Here is a 17,667-nt window from a genome sequence, read left to right on the forward strand (position 1 = left end):
CATGATTCCATTGGGACTGACATGCAGATTTGGGCCCAAATGAAAATTTGAACATCTGAGGAAATCATTTGTATTTAATTTCTTGACTTTCATGTTTTTCTGTGCAAATTTATTTATGTGAATAAGTTTTATAAGAGACATTAATAGGTGATAACAAAGAAGCGTGTTCTTTGAGCATGTGTCACCCGTCGGGTAGTTCTTTGAGGGATATAACTGTTAATAGAAATGGTTGTCTAATCCTTACATAAGAAACAGTACATCGAGATACCATGTAGACAAGGTATTCTTTAGACCTGGACAACTGACCACAAACGTGCAAGAGTTAAAATGAGTAAAGTAATAAATGCAGAGGGAACTGAATACTCACAAGTGAAGGTGGTGAACGAAGTGACATTAAGGTGTGGTTGGTGACTATTGGGATGTAATCTTGCAGACCCCACTATTGTAATGTATGATTAGGTGGTGGTTTCTGTCGGAATTCATAGCATGGATTTAAGGTGGTGGTGGAGTGGGAACAAAAAGGTAGAAGAAACTGGTCAAGTAAAAGTGTGGGCAAATTACAGGAAAAACAAACAATTGTAATAGTACAAGTTTTAAATTTATTTGCAACTGTTAGCTGCTTTTCTGCTCCCTCCAACCTATTATAAAATTTCTTCTGTAGTTTCTTCTTGTGAGACAGTAGTACTAAACATCTTTCACTATCAGGAACATTACTTAAAAACTTGCTTAAGATAATATAAGAGTATTTTAAAAGAAAAATTTGAAAAAAATATAAATATAGACAAAAAAATTGAATTTAGTAGACGACTCCCAGGTCGTGGATTGATTATTGCTTGAAAGAACATTCCACGCGACTCCCATCATTCCAGTTCACCCAAAAGATAGAATGAGCGGTGTTTAGCATGCCAGCAAAGACTGGCGGAGTTGCTGTTTACAGCTACCTGTCTCCTGGCTGGTTCTCCACAACAAGCATCCATGTAGTAGAGAAGGACATGGTTAGAGCAGGATAATATTACAGGCGTAGGATGCAGGTATTAACATTTTACGACACAAGCAGGTGGTTATAGCTGGGGAGGAGGGGGCTTAGACTAGGGGTGATTACAAACACCATAATATTTAATATTCTGTCTTGGTACATTATCGCAAAAAGCCACACCTGATTAAAGTTTTATGGGCTACCTCTCGTCCAAACTTAACAGAAACTCTTGCAGTGCTGTGGGCAATGGAAGTAGAGGCACACGACACACCATTTTCCCCCGCAGGTATGCACGGATAGAATGACGGCACAGACATCGAAGTGATGGCACAGTGCAAGATAATGACTGCAGCTGCAGCTGAAATCAAAAGTCATTGCCTTCCTAGGCTGTTGAGAGCTTTATGGACAATTTCACCTCAGAACGATAAAAAAACAACAGCTTTTATTTACACTTCCTAGAGGAATGGACATTAAGAATGTACAATTAGTGAATCTGTCATAAATGTCTGCAACACTTTAAAAAAGTCACCATTAAGACATAATCAGTCTGCTGCTTCATCTTACTTGCAAGAATTCCTGTATAATAGTTGACATTCTGACTAGGAATTTGACTTTTTATTTTATTAGCTTTACTAAGCAACAATATTTTGAAAGAAATGCTGATATTTCGATATTATGGGTCAAGTCTGTAAATAAAGTTTCTGTTCTGTGGAACTGTACAGTTCAGGACAAAAGTACAGATGAGTGATCAAATTAGGGTCTATATGAGGGGCGGGGGGGAATTGGTGTTTTACGCCGTGTCAGCAGCTAAGGCTATATTACGGCAAGCAGCCAGCCCTGTAAACAGATGCCACATGCATAGAAAGATCAGTGTGCCCGATTCGAGAAATGAACTCAGGGCAGCCAACCTTCACTGTATTGGTGACAGGCGCTAACCGTTGCGCCACCGGACCGCTCTGTCTATATGAGGAAGCCAGACTGGTGGAGGTTTGTGTGAAGATCTGGCTGTGTCTCTTGGGATGTATTAGTCATCTAAACACTATAACCATCCTCCACTGTAGTAATAACAATGTGGGGGAACGGTACCGTCGCACATTTCAGATCTGGGGAGACTGATATTAAGTTTTTTATTCTTTTAGATGCCCAGCCAATTGTGTCCCCTGTCTCAGCTTGCATTAGCCTTATAAAGCCCATCAAATTGTCTCCCCTACTGACTTGGTTGTGCCTTCTAAATATTAGCTATTTAATTATTTTTCTCATTACCCACCTGCCCTCACCTCCCATACAAAGCTATTTGAAAGTGTACCTGAATCTCCAGCTGGGCACTGTCTATGACAAAATCATCAGGTGTGATAAGGCCGACAGCTGAGACCCACACCTGGTAAAGGAAGCGCACCTGGTGAGGAGCAAGAACCGGAGCAGCCAGGCAAAGCACTTTGCATAATGCCTGAAACAAACAATCGTCTGCCACAACAACAGGTTATACCATAGCCTGTCAAAATTGGGTGCACAAAACACAAGTATTTTTAATGGTGCCAGTGCTCAGAAATAACGCAAGTTACCAGGAGCACGTTTAAAATGGGTTACGCTCAGTACAGGTCAAGGGATAAAATGAAATTCAATAATGTGAAGCACTGATTTGTAGGACTTGATACGCTTGTCATCAGATAAATAAGTAACAAACCATCTTTCAGCATTTGACAGAAAATCTTTGCCCCATAGTCCTAACCTGTGGATTGGCGACTACAGCTGTCTGCCGTGCCCACTGTTTCTGCAGGCGAGATCGTGGGTGAATATTGGCTCCGGCACAAAGCAGCGTACGCACTAAGGTTAGGCTAGCAGAGGCTAATCGCTGTGGGGCCATGCGGAACAAAGAATCCAATTCTAGACACAGTGGCATCCGGCCTAAAATACAACAAACACTGCTGTTACAAAACTCGTGTAACAGTTACTTCATATCCAGACAAATATAGAGAAAATACTATCAAGTATTTACTGGGCAATAACTGGCAATGGTTGTGCAATATTAGCAAGTACACTTCTAGGCACATATGCCTTTAACAATACACAAAGAATGTGTGTGCATATATATATATTGCTAAGCATAAATCTTAAGAGCAAAGGAGCACTGCTAAATTCAAAGTCTAATTGTGGGTCATCATCACTACAAATTTAAGATTTACAGAATAGCTAGACCATCTGACTATGTGGTTCTGTTATGCTGTCAAAAGTGGGTTTAGGAAATAAAGTCTCTTGAATAGTGGCAGCTTCTGAAATATCGCAACTTTTCAACATACCTCAAAAGTCTGATTGTGCTGACTCAGATCTTGGTACTGACTTTTCCAAGATCTTTTATACACCAAGAAAGATTCTTTCTAGAAAGAACTATATTTCTTATGCTCTATCAACAGAGTCTAATTTCTTCTTGCATACCTTAAAAAAAAATCTGGTTACTGATTTTTAAAACAGAAAGACATACACCTGTCAACATCGTACTGACCATCATGTCGACAGGTCGTTGCTGAAGCACCTGCATGCAAAAGACTCCAAACAACTCTGTCTCGTGTTTGAGTTGACAGCGATGCATTTTTACAGATATAGTGAAGTGCTGTAATAGAAGCATGCTGAATATTCAAGTATAAGTGGAGTACTTTAACAAAGGATATTCAGTCACTGAGTCACTCATTATTACTAACAAAACTAATCAATAACAAATTTACTAAATGTAGTATTAAACAGATGCATAGGCTGCTATTAGATAAAAAAATATATATATATCTATGAAAGTCAGATGAAAGTGCTTTGCTTTTTCTGAAAAGTAGTTTTTACTTTATTTTGTGTCACCTGTGTTGCCCTCCTTATCCTGTATGTGAACATTACAGCCATGACCAATCAGTATCTCCACCACATCTGCTGTACAGCTTCCACAGTTGCTACCACATGCTGCCATCAGAGCTGTGGCACCTAGGGGAGGGACAAAAGTCAAACATGGTGGTACTTGCAAACTTGAATACAGTAAGGCTGTGGTCCCTAGGGATAAGATAAAGTTGAAAAATGTTGCAAACAACGTTATTAAAGTTGTATTGCTTGGGGGTATGACAATCACAGTGTAGGACTGTCACAATATCAAAGATTCAAAACTTATGATTGCAGAATTTAGACTATAGCACAGACACAACATGTGGAGAGTTTATAGTTTTTGATGTTTAAAAATGTAACCTGTTTAGGAAAGAAATGTATTCCTTAACACTGCATGGTCATTTGCCATTTATCAACATTTTTCCAACTGTACCCAAGCACAATCCAAGGTGAATGCAAACATTCCTGCTTTAAGTTTTTCTTGTCCACAAAGTAAACTACAAAAAATGATTAGTTTGTGTGCAATATAAGCAAATTCATCTGGTAGAACATAGAAGTAAAAATTATGTACTATAAACATGATTTACAAATTTTTAAATACATTACCAAGACATAAATATTTAGCATTCTATCAAAGATAAGGATTGCTTGATGAGGGTGGTTAAGATTGCCAGCTTTTCACACAGACTACTAAGTGACCTATACACCAGGGCTGTGGGGTTAAAAGATGTCAGCATCATCACAGACCCCTCTCAACCACTGCATCACCATTTCAAAATGCTACCCTCTGGCCGAAGAGGGAATCAACTGGTTGCCAAGCCCTTTATACCAACTGCAATATTAATCTTGTACAGACCCTAACCATAATCTTGAACAAAATAATGTACCACATGTGTGTGCACCCCTAACAATCATTGCTAGGAGGGGGGTGGGGTTAAGTGTAAGTGTAGTAATTGTATGGGTGTGTGGGATATGAATATATTTTCTATGTTTATTACTCATGAGAGCTCCAAACAAAGGAAAATGTATATTTCTTTTGTAAACAGAAGAAGACAATAAAGATGTTTTGTATATTCTATGTAACATGGGAATGCCTTCAAGAAGAACCTAACCCCCATTGTCTTGAGCGTTAATGCTGCAGCCTTTGTCCAGTAATGTGGTGACAAGTGCTGGAGATTTGGCTACAGCTAGATGCAGTGGCACACGTCCAAACCGGTCCTGTGCCTGCAAATCAGCTCCCATAAAGAGAAGTAACTCCAACAAAGCTGGGGTTATGGTATCTGCAGACAGAAGCAAAAATCTCAAAATCCTAAGTCCTCTTATAACCTTCCCTACATTGTTGCAATATCTGCTATTTTACCTGCTGGAAGCTTAACCAAAGACAGACATCAATTTAAGTTCAAAAATTCAAAACAAAAATAGCATGGTTATTAGGTTGTTACAAAAATACATTGTGAATATTTAATTTTTTTTCTAATTTATACTTGACATATTGCAACTACTGACACTCCTGATGTCTGCAGCTCACCCTCGCCTGTGAATGGAAGATCACAGACAATATGTACTGGAAAATTCCCACTACCATCTCTGAAGTTGGGATTTATTCCATTCTCAAGGAGCTGCCGGACTTTGTTTATGTTGCGTAATGTGATGGCTGCTATAAAGTCTTGCTGGCGGCGGTTCAAATGCCAGTGAGCATCCTTTCTTTCTCTAAGTCCCTCCTGTAAACAAACACAAAGTGATATTTGAAAAATAATGGATATTCTGTAAAAGGTAATATGGCTCTAATAACTAAGCTACTTATAATGTGTATCCGAGTTTCTAATACCGTTAAATATTAAGTTGTCCAAAAGATTTGCCTATAAATGGGAGTAATATACTGTACATTCAGAGAATTGTAAAATCTCTTGCGGGACACTTTTCCCAGACATAACTCTTCCCCCCTGCGTTGAGTCACTAGCTGACAGTTTTAACAGCCAAAGAAAATGAAACTGTGTTACTGACGGTGCATGCAAGCCGATGAAAGACAAATGATGTAACTGGATTTTTGAAGCATCTGTGAGTACGTTTACCAAAACATTTCTTAAGCGATACATTCTAAAGCAAATATGATACTATCTGCAATGTTTTTATAAAATTATACGTAGCTGCTGTTCAGATTACCTCGATTTCCTCCCGAAGTTCTCGCAAAGAAACCATTGCACTGTGCTGCTGCAGCCCCGAGTGTTGACACTACGGGCGATCACTCCGGACACCGACTGTGAGAGTGACGGCCCCTGTGAGGCCTGGTGTGGGACTGGAACTTTGTACTCAGTTTGTTTATAACGCCGTGCCGGCAACTTAGGCTATATCACGGCGACAAGAGTAATATTAACTTTAAAAGTTTAGGGGAAAAAACCTTGCAAGTAATACAACCATAACATTCTTTTTTTTTTTTTAAAATAGCACAATAAGTAATCAATATGTAAAAGATTGCGTAATGCGTAGAATGGAGTGGTGAAGCTCAAAAAGGCAACAAACAAACCAAGAATCTAAAACTTTTCGGGACATAAAATTTCTTAAATTTGATGATAAAGTCCTATCCTCCTTAAAAATGCAAAGACTGCTGCCAATGGGACGGACCTGAACAAAGAAAACAAAGAGTTTTTTTGTAAAAAAAAAAAAAAACAACTGTCGTCGGATAGTCTGGAATTCAGGACACACAATCAAAATATGTAATACATTAAAATTTCTCCTACATCAGGGACAAACAGGTGGTGGTTCACCTCGTAAAAGGTGTCCCTGCCTGGCATAGGTGTGTCCTAACTTTAGTCTAGCAAGGACAACCTCGTCCCGCCTCATAGGATGGCACAAAGGTAGGCGGTCAGAAAGACAGGGAAGAGTGGCAAATAATTTATTTTGGCCCAGTGTCCCAGTGGCGTTGCCATAACGACTGAACGTAGGCCGAGAAGAAAGGTTTAGAGTCTGATGAAACAAGTGAGTGTAATTTACCAGGGGACTGACATGCAGCTTTGGCAGCCTGGTCTGCCCGAACATTGCCTGGGATACCAGCATGACCAGGAGCCCAAATAAAAACAATGTCCTTATTTCGTTGAACGAGTGCTGCATGAATTTTATGAATCTGGACCACAAGAGGGTGGTCAAAATGATTGGAAAGTAGAGCTTGGAGAGCAGAAAGAGAGTCTGAAATAAGCAAAACGTTGTGTTCCGAGGAGCAGTGAGCATGCTGCAAGGCAAGCAAGATGGCATGGAGTTCTGCTGTGAAAATAGAACATTCGTCCGCCAGTCGGACTGAAGCAGCCCGTTGTGGTTGGCAGGACGGAACTGCTGCCGCCGCGATTGGGCCACCACTTGGGATTTTGGAGCCATCTGTAAATACAGAGCAGAATCCAGGATAGTCAGAAAGGAGTTCACGATAGTGTTAGAGATAGATGGGGTCACTAGTGTCCCCTTTTTTAAAAGCTGTGAGATCAAGATGAATCTCTGGAACAGGAAGGGTCCAAAGGGGGAGTTGTTAGTGGAGAAAGAGGCTCTACCTGTTGAATATCTACTCCGACAGCTTGTGGGTGAGGTGCTACGGCCTCGATAATTACATCCGTCATCTCTTTCGTTGTTGATGTTAGTGATTTGTGAACACTCTCCATATTTTTTAAATCAATAATTAACTTGTTTACACTAAATTAAGTTTGTTTATAGGGGATGTGTGCTGGGGTCTCGAGCCGTTGTGAAATTATTAATTAGCAATTTAGTGAGCGCTCATTGGGAACAGGTCTGTGACAGATGCCGAGTACTCAGTGCAGTTACTTGAGCCACGAGTGTCGGTCCATCACAGGGACCTAGCGCCCCTCAGGTGGGCGACTCTGTTCCTAAAGGTAGCTTCAAGGCGGACAGGTGTCCGGTGCGGACAGTGACGTATGTCGTTTAAAATCCTTGGTCCACAGAAAAGAGAAAAAATAACTGAGAATAAAATAACGGGACCAGACTGGTCTTTGTGACTTGTCATAAATCTGTAACTTCTTGAAATGATGGCAATACCTCGCGCGCGCGCCTGCGTGTGTGTGCCTGCGTGTGTGTACCTGCGTGTGTGTGTCTGCGTGCGTGTGTGTCTGCGTGTGTGTGTGTCTGCGTGCGTGTGTGTCTGCGTGCGTGTGTGTCTGCGTGCGTGCCTGCGTGTGTGTGTGTGCCTGCGTGTGTGTGTGTGCCTGGGTGTATCCTGCGTGTGTGTGTGCCTGCGTGTGTGTGTGTCTGCGTGTGTGCGCGTGCCTGCGTGTGTGCCTGCGTGTGTGCCTGCGTGTGTGTGTGAGAGGTGGACGCCAAGGTATTGCTCGCGCTGCTACGAGACCGAGAGAGACACCGTTACAATAAGTGATCTGGGTCGCCGTGAAAGAGTGTTGATGCTGAGTGTCACGTGACTACCTGGCTAAGGTGTGTTTGTCAGCGCGACATTTGCGGTGCCAGGATATCATCGTGCCCAGGTAACAACAGGGCACACAGTTGTCACACCTGGTCGTTTGTCTTGTCATCGGAAACCGATGTTTAGCCGATGACTCCTTATGTGGCTTGTGTATGTTTGGGTGTGTCGCCATGTCGCCGTCTATTTCCGCTGATGTCAGCAGCGTGCAAACCACATTTGTGTCTGCAAAATTACTGGCTCACTTTTTCAAAATATTCTACGACGTTTATTGCACAGTAAACTTTCTAGGTTACTGGGTCACAACATCCGCTGGCAGCGTGCGAGTCTTGAATGCGGGAAGATGCACGTGACGATCGAGGCCTCCATGTTGACAACAACGGTCGTCAAGGAGCAGTTCTGGAAGTCTGTGGTATAGTGGCCTCAAAAGGCGATGGAGGGTGGGGCCGGGTGTTGTCGGGTGAGGAGAGCTGCAGAAGACGGAGGGCAGTGTCTTGCCAGTGATGCAGCAGATCGCTGGTCTGACGCACAGCAAAGACGTTGACGCGTAAGGCTTGTTGTACACAGGCAAGCAGACGACCTCTTTTGACCCCATCTGACCCCGCCATCTTGGGTCACGCCGCGCGTGCAGCGTGCTGTCGGGGAGAAGGAAGTGCTGGCGTGGCACAGCACGCAAACCACACGTGCATGGGTTGTTTGTTTGTTTTTTTTCCCTGGTGTGTGAGCTGATGTTTGTCCCCCCCCCCCCCGAGATGCACGCGCTGCTGTTTCTTTGTATCGACAGCGATCGCGAGGTGCGGGAGGCGGGATAGAGAAGTCACGAGAAGGAACCGATGTAACGGAGAATATTCCCCCCACCGCCAGTCCTCCATCCTCACTCTTGCTACACAGGTGTAGGCGGTGTGTGACACAAGCGTACAGCGCGCTGTGTAATTGTTTATCTGTACGAACGGCGTACAAGGTCACGTGACGTCTTGCTCTTTTCCAGGAAAAAAACAACAAATGACTGCAGCTGCAGTTTGATTGGCCTGACGTCACGAGGCTGCACCTATGGCATTGCTGGTGACCAGGTCAAGGTCGGATAGTGTCGTCTGCAAGTTGTCATGGCCGAGGCCTTTGCTCGTCTAGTGGCGAGGGCGAAAAGAACATGAAACGTTTCATGACAAGGAGTCGACAAGCACAAACCTCACCTGACACGACGTGGAGATGTACAGGTGCGCCTTGAGTCGGGGCTGGAGCTTGGTGAGTGAACTGTTTACCGACCTTTGGTGCGCTTGGCAGTAGTACCCCGGGTATTGGCGGTACCCCGTCATACAGTGACTGCAGACCGCGACCCTCACCTTCCAGGTGACAGGAAGTAAACAAAAACAATTTTACGCTGAACTTGAAGTGGAGAAACCTTTTGCACCTGCCGACAGACGCGATGGTAGGAGGGGAGATAATCACTGAGTGGTGGGAAGGGAGATAACCTCGCTGCTATGACGTGTGACATGGCGCGGGATAGAACACGTGCACGTGACTGCAGATAACACACGGACCAAAGGATTCCTGGTGAGCACCTTGACTAGGAAAACAGGGAGCCTGTTCATTAGGTACACACACGTATGAACACGACTGCAAAACGTCACAAACATGTGAACACTTGGTTGTACACACGCAGAGATGTGAACAACCGACAAGCATGAGATTATCAGTATCTTCCCCCTCCCACATCAACGCCCCGCCACCCGCATCACCCTCCCTCCCGTACCGTCTCGTGACGCCAGCTGACGACCAGACTCCAGCCTCGTGACACTGACGTCAGCTGACGACCAGACTACAGCCTCGTGACACTGACGTCAGCTGACGACCAGACTACAGCCTCGTGACACTGACGTCAGCTGACGACCAGACTCCAGCCTCGTGACACTGACGTCAGTTTTGCCGTGCATGGCAGTGCCACAGCTCTCCCTCCCGCCGTCTGACAACAACAACTAAGACCTAGGCCCCTAGGGAATGTACAGTGCTGACTGCTGTCTTACTACGGCCGGTGGCTGTAAGGCAGGTGACGTCTAACTACGGGTGGCGACTATGAGATGAGTTGATGTAGCGGCACTACTGTAGCGCTGAGCCCACGTGCTGCACGTGATGGTTGGGTGACGTAGCGCTGTTGACTGTACAGGCAGTACGCTACTCAACACGTGTCATGTGTCAGGTGCCATGCACAGAAAGGGGTGGAGTAGCTTTGTGTACACAGGTATGCAGTGACCGTAGGTTCAGCGAGTAGACAGTAAACAAGAGCAGATAATGGCGGTCAGTCTCGGAGGCTAGTCCAGCTAACATGCAAGGCTGGAGGTGGAGGTGGTGGTGGTGTGTGTGGGGGAGGACTGCTCTCTGCACAGGTTAGGGTCAGCAGGGGTCAGGGCTAACAAAGTTCAGAACCAGACAGTACCGACACCTTACATAAGCCCTACAGACCTGCAGTGATACCTGCCCAGGTAACGGAGAACTGATGAGGGCACAGGTGAGGGAGATGCACCTGTAATCTCGCTGCTATTTCGCAAAGGAGAGGAGAGGGGCGATCGAGGAGGGAGGGAGGAGGCGGTAAGTAGGTGAAGATATTAAAAATAGCAACAAACAACAAGAAACAAGGCCTTTGGCAGGGCGACCCTATGTAGGTTGTAGGTGTTGTGGCAGCACAGCAGGCAGGCGGGCAGGTAAGGTGCGTGCTCCTCTCTCTCTCACACACACACACGCACGCACTCACACGTGTGTTCCATTCCTGGCTGAAACCCGTGGCGGAGTGTGTTCATGTAACAAAGGTGAAAGTGTTTTAACACCTGTGGTGTTGCTTGTTACACTGTAATAGTGTAATGTGTAACAACATCATGCGGGGACAAACAAAGGCGGTAATGCTACTGTAACACATGATGCTGTGATGTTTTCAAATGCACTTTGTTGTTGTAAATCAAGTGTGCGGGTCAGGGTTGGAGCCGATGTAGTCACTGAACTTCGTGCTTCACATGATGACACCACGACATGGCAATCCGTCATTTGATCTGTGACCTATGACCTGGTTGAAAAGACTCGATGTGCGCTACAACATCCGGTGCTGCTTCCGGCTGCAAATTTCTTGAATATCGTTACAGCCTGCAACTCTGTTTGACACCCACACTGTCGTGTGTAACAGGAGGTTGACCTGCAGCTGTATTGGCGGTATACCAGTAGGCAGGTTGACTGGCAACTGTATTGCTAGGATACCAGTAGGCAGGTTGACGGGCAGCTGTATTGCCAGGATATCAGTAGGCAGGTTGACAGGAAGCTGTATTGCCAGTAGGCAGGTTGACAGGAAGCTGTATTGCCAGGATACCAGTAGGCAGGTTGACGGGCAGCTGTATTGTCAGGATATCAGTAGGCAGGTTGACGGGCAGCTGTATTGCCAGAATACCAGTAGGCAGGTTGACGGGCAGCTGTATTGCTAGGATATCAGTAGGCAGGTTGACGGGCAGCTGTATTGCCAGGATAATATTCAGGCTGACGGGCAGCTGTATTGCCAGGATACCTGTAGGCAGGTTGACGGATAGGTGTTGTCAGGATACAGCTGTTACTGTTAGCCCTTTGACACCCACAGACAGGGTTGGTGTGGCTGCAGCTAATGAGCTGCTACACCTGAGTGCAGTGCTCACAGTTTTGACATCAACCGCTAAACGACTCAGGCTTTCAAGTGTCTTCTCTTATCCTCATGTTTGAAGACGAAGCAAGAACAAATAATGTGTAAATGCGTGTTGATGTACATAGACCTTGTGTGTGAGTGGTTCACCGGTCGACAATCATTGCATGAACTGTTTATTTATAGACGATGGCTTACTTGAACTGAGTCAAACATTCCGTGTTGTCCGTACGTCTAAATCGCAGTTAATTAACAAATGTTTGTATAAACTGCAAACAAAATCGCGAAAACAACTGGGAGCCGTAAACAATAACGGCACAAACGCAGTTTCTTTCTCGAGGAATATCCGGGGCTTTCTTCACGGTGTGTCACGTGTGTCCCAGCGCGTCACAACAAGTTTTTTTGCCAGCAGCAGGCTACACGAGCTGCGCGTGGGCTGGAATCACTGGCCTTTACACTGACACATCAACTCAGCTGCGCCGTGCGACTAGTCTTCGTTGGTTGACTGCCATGAATATTTCATGCTCCACACCCGACTTCTGGAAAGCGGGTGTCAGATCCAAGGTAGATAACTCACCATCGCTAGCCTCTCCCCTCTCTCCTCCTTCACATCCATGGCTTAGCGAACCAAGTGTCTGGCGTTGCCATAGCTACCGCGATCGATGGAATAATGAGGGTGTGGGTGGAGGCGGGAGGGGAGAACATGTGCGGGTGGGAGGTGGTCGTAGCGTGCGTAAATAGTCGTGACGTCACTGCGCCTGCTGCGCAGCTGCTGCTGCTTGTAGTGGCAGGCTGGCGGTGCTGCACGTGGCTGGGTTTTGCAGCGGATGGTCTTGTTGCTGCTGCAGCAGCTGATGCTGGCGTGTGTGGTTCGGTCACTCCTCGCTAACAGTCGACAGAAGCTCTTCACCCTTGTCCTCCGACTTATCCGCTCCACCTCTCCTCCGTCTGTCCGGTTCTGGTGCCTGGCGCGTCCTTGACCTTACATCTCCCCCCCTCTTGCCTCCCACTCCTCCCCCACCCCACCCTCATCCCCGCAATTGTCTTCCCCGCAAGCCTGCCGTAGGCCCCCCCTCCCGCGCGTGGTGTGCAGGCAGTGACGCAATGCCTAGTGCTGTGTGTGGGGGAGGCAAAGAGGAACTCGCTGTACGTCACTTGTCGTCTGCAACACCCGCACGTCACGCGTCGTCACCGCCACTAGACGTGCATGTCGTCATCAGTCGCTGCTGTTGGTGTTGGTGCGGGTGGTAGCTGCTGCTGCTGCTGGGGGTAGCCTTGGTGTAGGTGTGCGGCAGCAGTGCTGTGCGGCGGTGAGGCGGGAGGAGCGACTGCAGCCAGCGTGCAGCACGGGGGTGCGTGGGGCGGGGAGGGCGGGGAGGGTTACAGCAGTCGTCAAGCAGAGCAGTGCTGTGCGGCCGGCCTGCTGTTGATGGTGCGGCTACGGCCCACTGCAGGCACATTGCTGCTGCAGCTACAACAGCCCGTGTGGTGTGGGTACGTACCTCATCTCACCCCAGACGTGTACTTGTTGTCTTGATAGTGTGTTTGTGTGTGTGTTTGCGTGTGTGCTTGTGCTTGTGTGCGTGCGTGTGTCACGGGAGAGGAAAAAAGTGTGAGAGAGAGAAGGAGGGGAATGTCTGTAGTGTTCGTCAGTCGGGTACATGTTTGTGTGTACGTGTGAGCGATGCTAGCTACTGATGTTTACGGAAGCAGTCCACCCGGAATGATGTCCGGCGCCATTAGGAAGCGGGTGTAAGTTTCCACCCGAGAGAGCTCAGCCATCCGATGGTGCGGTGTCTGACATCAGGACCAGTGGCTGGCTGTCAGCTATTGGGCGCTGGTGGTGCTGGTGCTGCTGGTGCCGCGCTGTGGTGGTGTGCGGTGTGTCGCTGTTGTTGGCCAAGTCTGTGTCTGCTGCGTTGTTGTTGTTGTCGGACGGCAGGTCGGTCACGGTGACCTGTGACTGTTGGCGCTACGTGAGGAATGCTGGCGTCCTACGCTGTCAGCTGTTACAGTAATGTGTTACAGCAATGTCTTACAATAATGTGTCACAGTAATGTGTTACAATAATGTGTCAGCAGCGTGTTACAGTAATGTGTTACAATAACGCGCCATAGCAATGTCTTACAATAATGTGTCACAGTAATGTGTTACAGTAATGGGTCGCAGCAATGTGTTACAATAATGGGTCACAGAAATGTGTCACAGAAATGTGTTACACTACTTGCTGTCTTCATTGCCATGTTCGTGACATTTTGCTGTCGTTAGCTCAGTGTTAGGGTTAGGGTTACCCAGACACCTGCTGAGTAGCCCCACAGCCTCGTGTTACAGAGAAGAGCAAAGAACTGGCATGGAGACTGACAACAGGACTTGCTGCTACAGTGGCTTGTGTTACATTACATTGTCAGTCCACTGCCTGGTGTTACATTACATTGTGTCTGCTGCCTGGTGTTACATTGTCAGTCTGCTGCCTGGCGTTACATTACATTGTCAGTCTGCTGCCTGGTGTTACATCACATTGTCAGTCTGCTGCCTGGTGTTACATTACATTGTCAGTCAGCTGCCTGGTGTTACATCACATTGTCAGTCTGCTGCCTGGTGTTACATTACATTGTCAGTCTGCTGCCTGGTGTTACATCACATTGTCAGTCTGCTGCCTGGCGTTACATCACATTGTCAGTCTGCTGCCTGGCGTTACATTACATTGTCAGTCTGCTGCCTGGTGTTACATTACATTGTCAGTCTGCTGCCTGGTTTGTTGGGTTACATTCCTAATCGACTGTATCATTTCCTGATCGGTTGTGACATTACCTGTTTTGCTGTTACATTACAGTAACAGTCTCCGATGTCATGCATCATTCAAGTACATTCTGACTTACTGTATACAGTGTAGAGTACATTACATATATGTACATACTGTATGCTGTGTAGTCACTTATCTACAGTTCTCTGTCAGTTTTCTGTCGAGTGCCTGCTGACTATCGCCGGCCCGCGTTGTCTCCGTGTTGTAGCTTGTGTCTTGTACTCATGCACTGTGCCAGCTCCTCCTCCTGCCCTCCGACCTTTAGTGAGGTGAGTGCTGCTCACAGTCCTTGTGTGGTGCTGGCATTGTGTGTAGATACGTGTTGTCCTGTGTGTAGATACGTGTTGCCCTGTGTGTTGTCCTGTGTGTAGATACGTGTTGTCCTGTGTGTTGTCCTGTGTGTTGTCCTGTGTGTAGATACGTGTTGTCCTGTGTGTTGCCCTGTGTGTTGTCCTGTGTGTTGTCCTGTGTGTTGTCCTGTGTGTAGATACGTGTTGTCCTGTGTGTTGTCCTGTGTGTCCTGTGTGTGTTGTCCTGTGTGTAGATACGTGTTGTCCTGTGTGTTGCCCTGTGTGTTGTCCTGTGTGTTGCCCTGTGTGTTGTCCTGTGTGTTGTCCTGTGTGTAGATACGTGTTGTCCTGTGTGTTGTCCTGTGTGTTGTCCTGTGTGTTGTCCTGTGTGTAGATACGTGTTGTCCTGTGTGTTGCCCTGTGTGTTGTCCTGTGTGTTGTATTGTGTGTTCCATTAGCGGAAGGCTCAGCCATCTCAGCCGTTGTTTGCTGACTGCACTGCTGGCCGTCGACTCCATTATTCCACAAGCGGAAGGTCTAAGCTTTCTAAGCCCTTGTTTGGTGAGCTGAGTTCACTTGCTGCTCGTGTTGGCTACAAGACGCTTGTTGTCATGGCGTGCTTACACGACTTCGCCATTCTCTCCATCTTGAGCCTTACCACCTCTCCTTTCTGTCCCTCTTGCCACCTTGCCACCCTGTCACTCTTGCCACCTTGCCACCCTGTCACTCTTGCCACCTTGCCACCCTGTCACTCTTGCCACCTTGCCACCCTGTCACTCTTGCCACCTTGCCACCCTGTCACTCTTGTCACCTTGCCACCCTGTCACTCTTGCCATCCTGCCAGATGGTAGGATGTATATCGTAGTGGTTACACCGGCTGAGCCCCATGTCCTGCCCCGTGTGTCTGCAGGTCCCTAGACGAGGGCTTTGAGCACGGCTTGTGTCCACACTTAGTGCCCAGTGTTTGATTGTTTCTCTGTCTCACTGTCACTTTCCCGACATGGTCAGCCCTCCACTTGGCCTTCAAGAGAACTTTTCTTACTTTTGTGATAGACATTCTGTCATTTTGTTGTTTTAGTCTCTCCCATCCCCAACTCCCCCCTGTCAGCACCACCAGCCCGCTCATGTCTCACTTTATCATCGCTGGTACTGCTACCAGAGCTGTTGCCATGGCAACACCCGCTACGTATTTCTCTTCTCTCATCTTCCTCCTCTCTCCTGAAAGAATCTCTGTGGTTGTCATGGTGATGATCCCCATCGCCGTACATTCGTGACTTTTCTCCTGTCACTGACGGCAAAGTTGAAAGAAGACAGGTGCCAGTGAACGTGCACGTGGACGGGGAGGACGACTGACGATGTAGTCTCGGTCCTCACGCTGCCAGCCAACTGTCTGACGGCCTGTCGTCCCCAACCACTTCCTGTCACGAGGCTCGGCCGCTACAGCAGTGGTATCCCAGCATTACAACCCCCGGTGTAGGTCGGTTACAAAGTGCACTGCGAGTATCGTTGGTGTTCACATCGATGGAGTCGCAGGGCTGTTGGCATCACTGCTCACCCTCGCCATCTCGAGACACGTGATCAATATCACCTCCACTGCCAGTGGAGGGCTGAGTTGTACTACAGGCTGCCTTGTGGGCCCAGGTTGGCTGATATACGGGGCTGGTGTGTAGTTAACGGGGTGAGACGAGCCCCAGCAGCCCCTTGCCGCCGTGCTACCCGCAGGACCAGACAAGTGTTTCCGTTGCGATGTAATTGTTAGACAGGCACAGGAGTGTGTGTTGTAAGACAGGAGTGTGTGTAGTTAGACAGGAGTGTGTGTTGTTAGGAGTGTGTGTAGTTACACAGGAGTGTGTGTTGTGAGACAGGAGTGTGTGTTGTTAGGAGTGTGTGTTGTTAGACAGGAGTGTGTGTTGTTAGGAGTGTGTGTTGTTAGACAGGAGTGTGTGTTGTTAGACAGGAGTGTGTGTTGTTACTCAGGAGTGTGTGTTGTTAGACAGGAGTGTGTGTTGTTAGACAGGAGTGTGTGTTGTTAGACAGGAGTGTGTGTTGTTAACAGGAGTGTGTGTTGTTAGGAGTGTGTGTGTAAGACAGGAGTGTGTGTAGTTAGACAGGAGTGTGTGTGTTGTTAGGAGTGTGTGTAGTTACACAGGAGTGTGTGTTGTTAGACAGGAGTGTGTGTTGTTAGGAGTGTGTGTTGTTAGACAGGAGTGTGTGTTGTTAGGAGTGTGTGTTGTTAGACAGGAGTGTGTGTTGTTAGACAGGAGTGTGTGTTGTTACTCAGGAGTGTGTGTTGTTAGACAGGAGTGTGTGTTGTTAGACAGGAGTGTGTGTTGTTAGGAGTGTGTGTTGTTACTCAGGAGTGTGTGTTGTTAGACAGGAGTGTGTGTTGTTACACAGGAGTGTGTGTTGTTAGACAGGAGTGTGTGTTGTTACACAGGAGTGTGTGTTGTTACACAGGAGTGTGTGTTGTTAGGAGTGTGTGTTGTCACACAGCAGTGTGTGTTGTCATTCTTGTCACAGTGTGTGTTGTTAGACTGAAGTCTTTTTAATGTTTTGTCAGGCCACTGAGGCCAGAGACTGGACCTCGTTCTAGTATGTTGTCAGAGTGGCTCTGTGTGTGTATGTGTGTCACGTGACAAATACTCACACACAAACACACACACACTCACAACAACATGC

The 17,667-nt window shown here is 46.9% G+C and overlaps 2 protein-coding genes across 10 annotated transcripts in view; one reads left to right on the plus strand and one right to left on the minus strand.

The window, feature by feature from the left end:
- Window positions 1-579: 579 nt before the first annotated feature.
- On the minus strand, window positions 580-9,574 carry LOC112575823 (ankyrin repeat domain-containing protein 6-like). 2 transcript variants are annotated; one of them, XM_025257863.1, is made up of 9 exons: window positions 9,437-9,574; window positions 5,999-6,180; window positions 5,364-5,556; window positions 4,948-5,115; window positions 3,821-3,940; window positions 3,477-3,584; window positions 2,706-2,881; window positions 2,283-2,423; window positions 580-1,334 (listed from the first exon to the last, which is right to left on the minus strand). In XM_025257863.1, exons 2-9 carry the CDS (start codon window positions 6,032-6,034, stop codon window positions 1,176-1,178), a joined length of 1,101 nt encoding a protein of 366 aa, XP_025113648.1. In that variant the 5' UTR covers window positions 6,035-6,180; window positions 9,437-9,574; the 3' UTR covers window positions 580-1,175. The 2 variants fall into 2 exon arrangements, with proteins under 2 accessions (XP_025113648.1, XP_025113649.1); XM_025257864.1 differs by having other exon boundaries at window positions 5,999-6,120; window positions 9,437-9,567.
- Window positions 9,038-17,667, plus strand: part of LOC112575825 — a 34,596-nt gene continuing 25,966 nt past the window's right edge. The window contains exon 1 of one of the 8 annotated variants that reach the window (XM_025257868.1): window positions 9,038-9,488. The gene's annotated coding sequence lies outside the window, so the exon portion shown is untranslated. Of the gene's footprint in view, window positions 9,489-9,659; window positions 9,798-10,920; window positions 10,948-10,989; window positions 13,390-13,476; window positions 13,910-15,333; window positions 16,737-17,667 lie in introns of those variants that run through there. The other 7 variants (XM_025257867.1, XM_025257872.1, XM_025257869.1 and 4 more) reach the window with 7 other exon arrangements.

The sequence above is a fragment of the Pomacea canaliculata genome, linkage group LG11 (assembly GCF_003073045.1).
Source record: "Pomacea canaliculata isolate SZHN2017 linkage group LG11, ASM307304v1, whole genome shotgun sequence".
Taxonomy (NCBI): Eukaryota; Metazoa; Mollusca; class Gastropoda; order Architaenioglossa; family Ampullariidae; genus Pomacea; species Pomacea canaliculata.

Bases quoted from the DNA above. Each gene is read 5' to 3' on its own strand.
- LOC112575823 (XM_025257863.1), bottom strand. From the start codon at position 6,034: ATGGTTTCTTTGCGAGAACTTCGGGAGGAAATCGAG. The intron at 5,557-5,998 runs GTAATCTGAACA...GTTTGTTTACAG, and splicing joins AACTTCGGGAGGAAATCGAG to GAGGGACTTAGAGAAAGAAA. The intron at 2,882-3,476 runs GTCAGTACGATG...GTTGTATTTTAG, and splicing joins AACGACCTGTCGACATGATG to GCCGGATGCCACTGTGTCTA.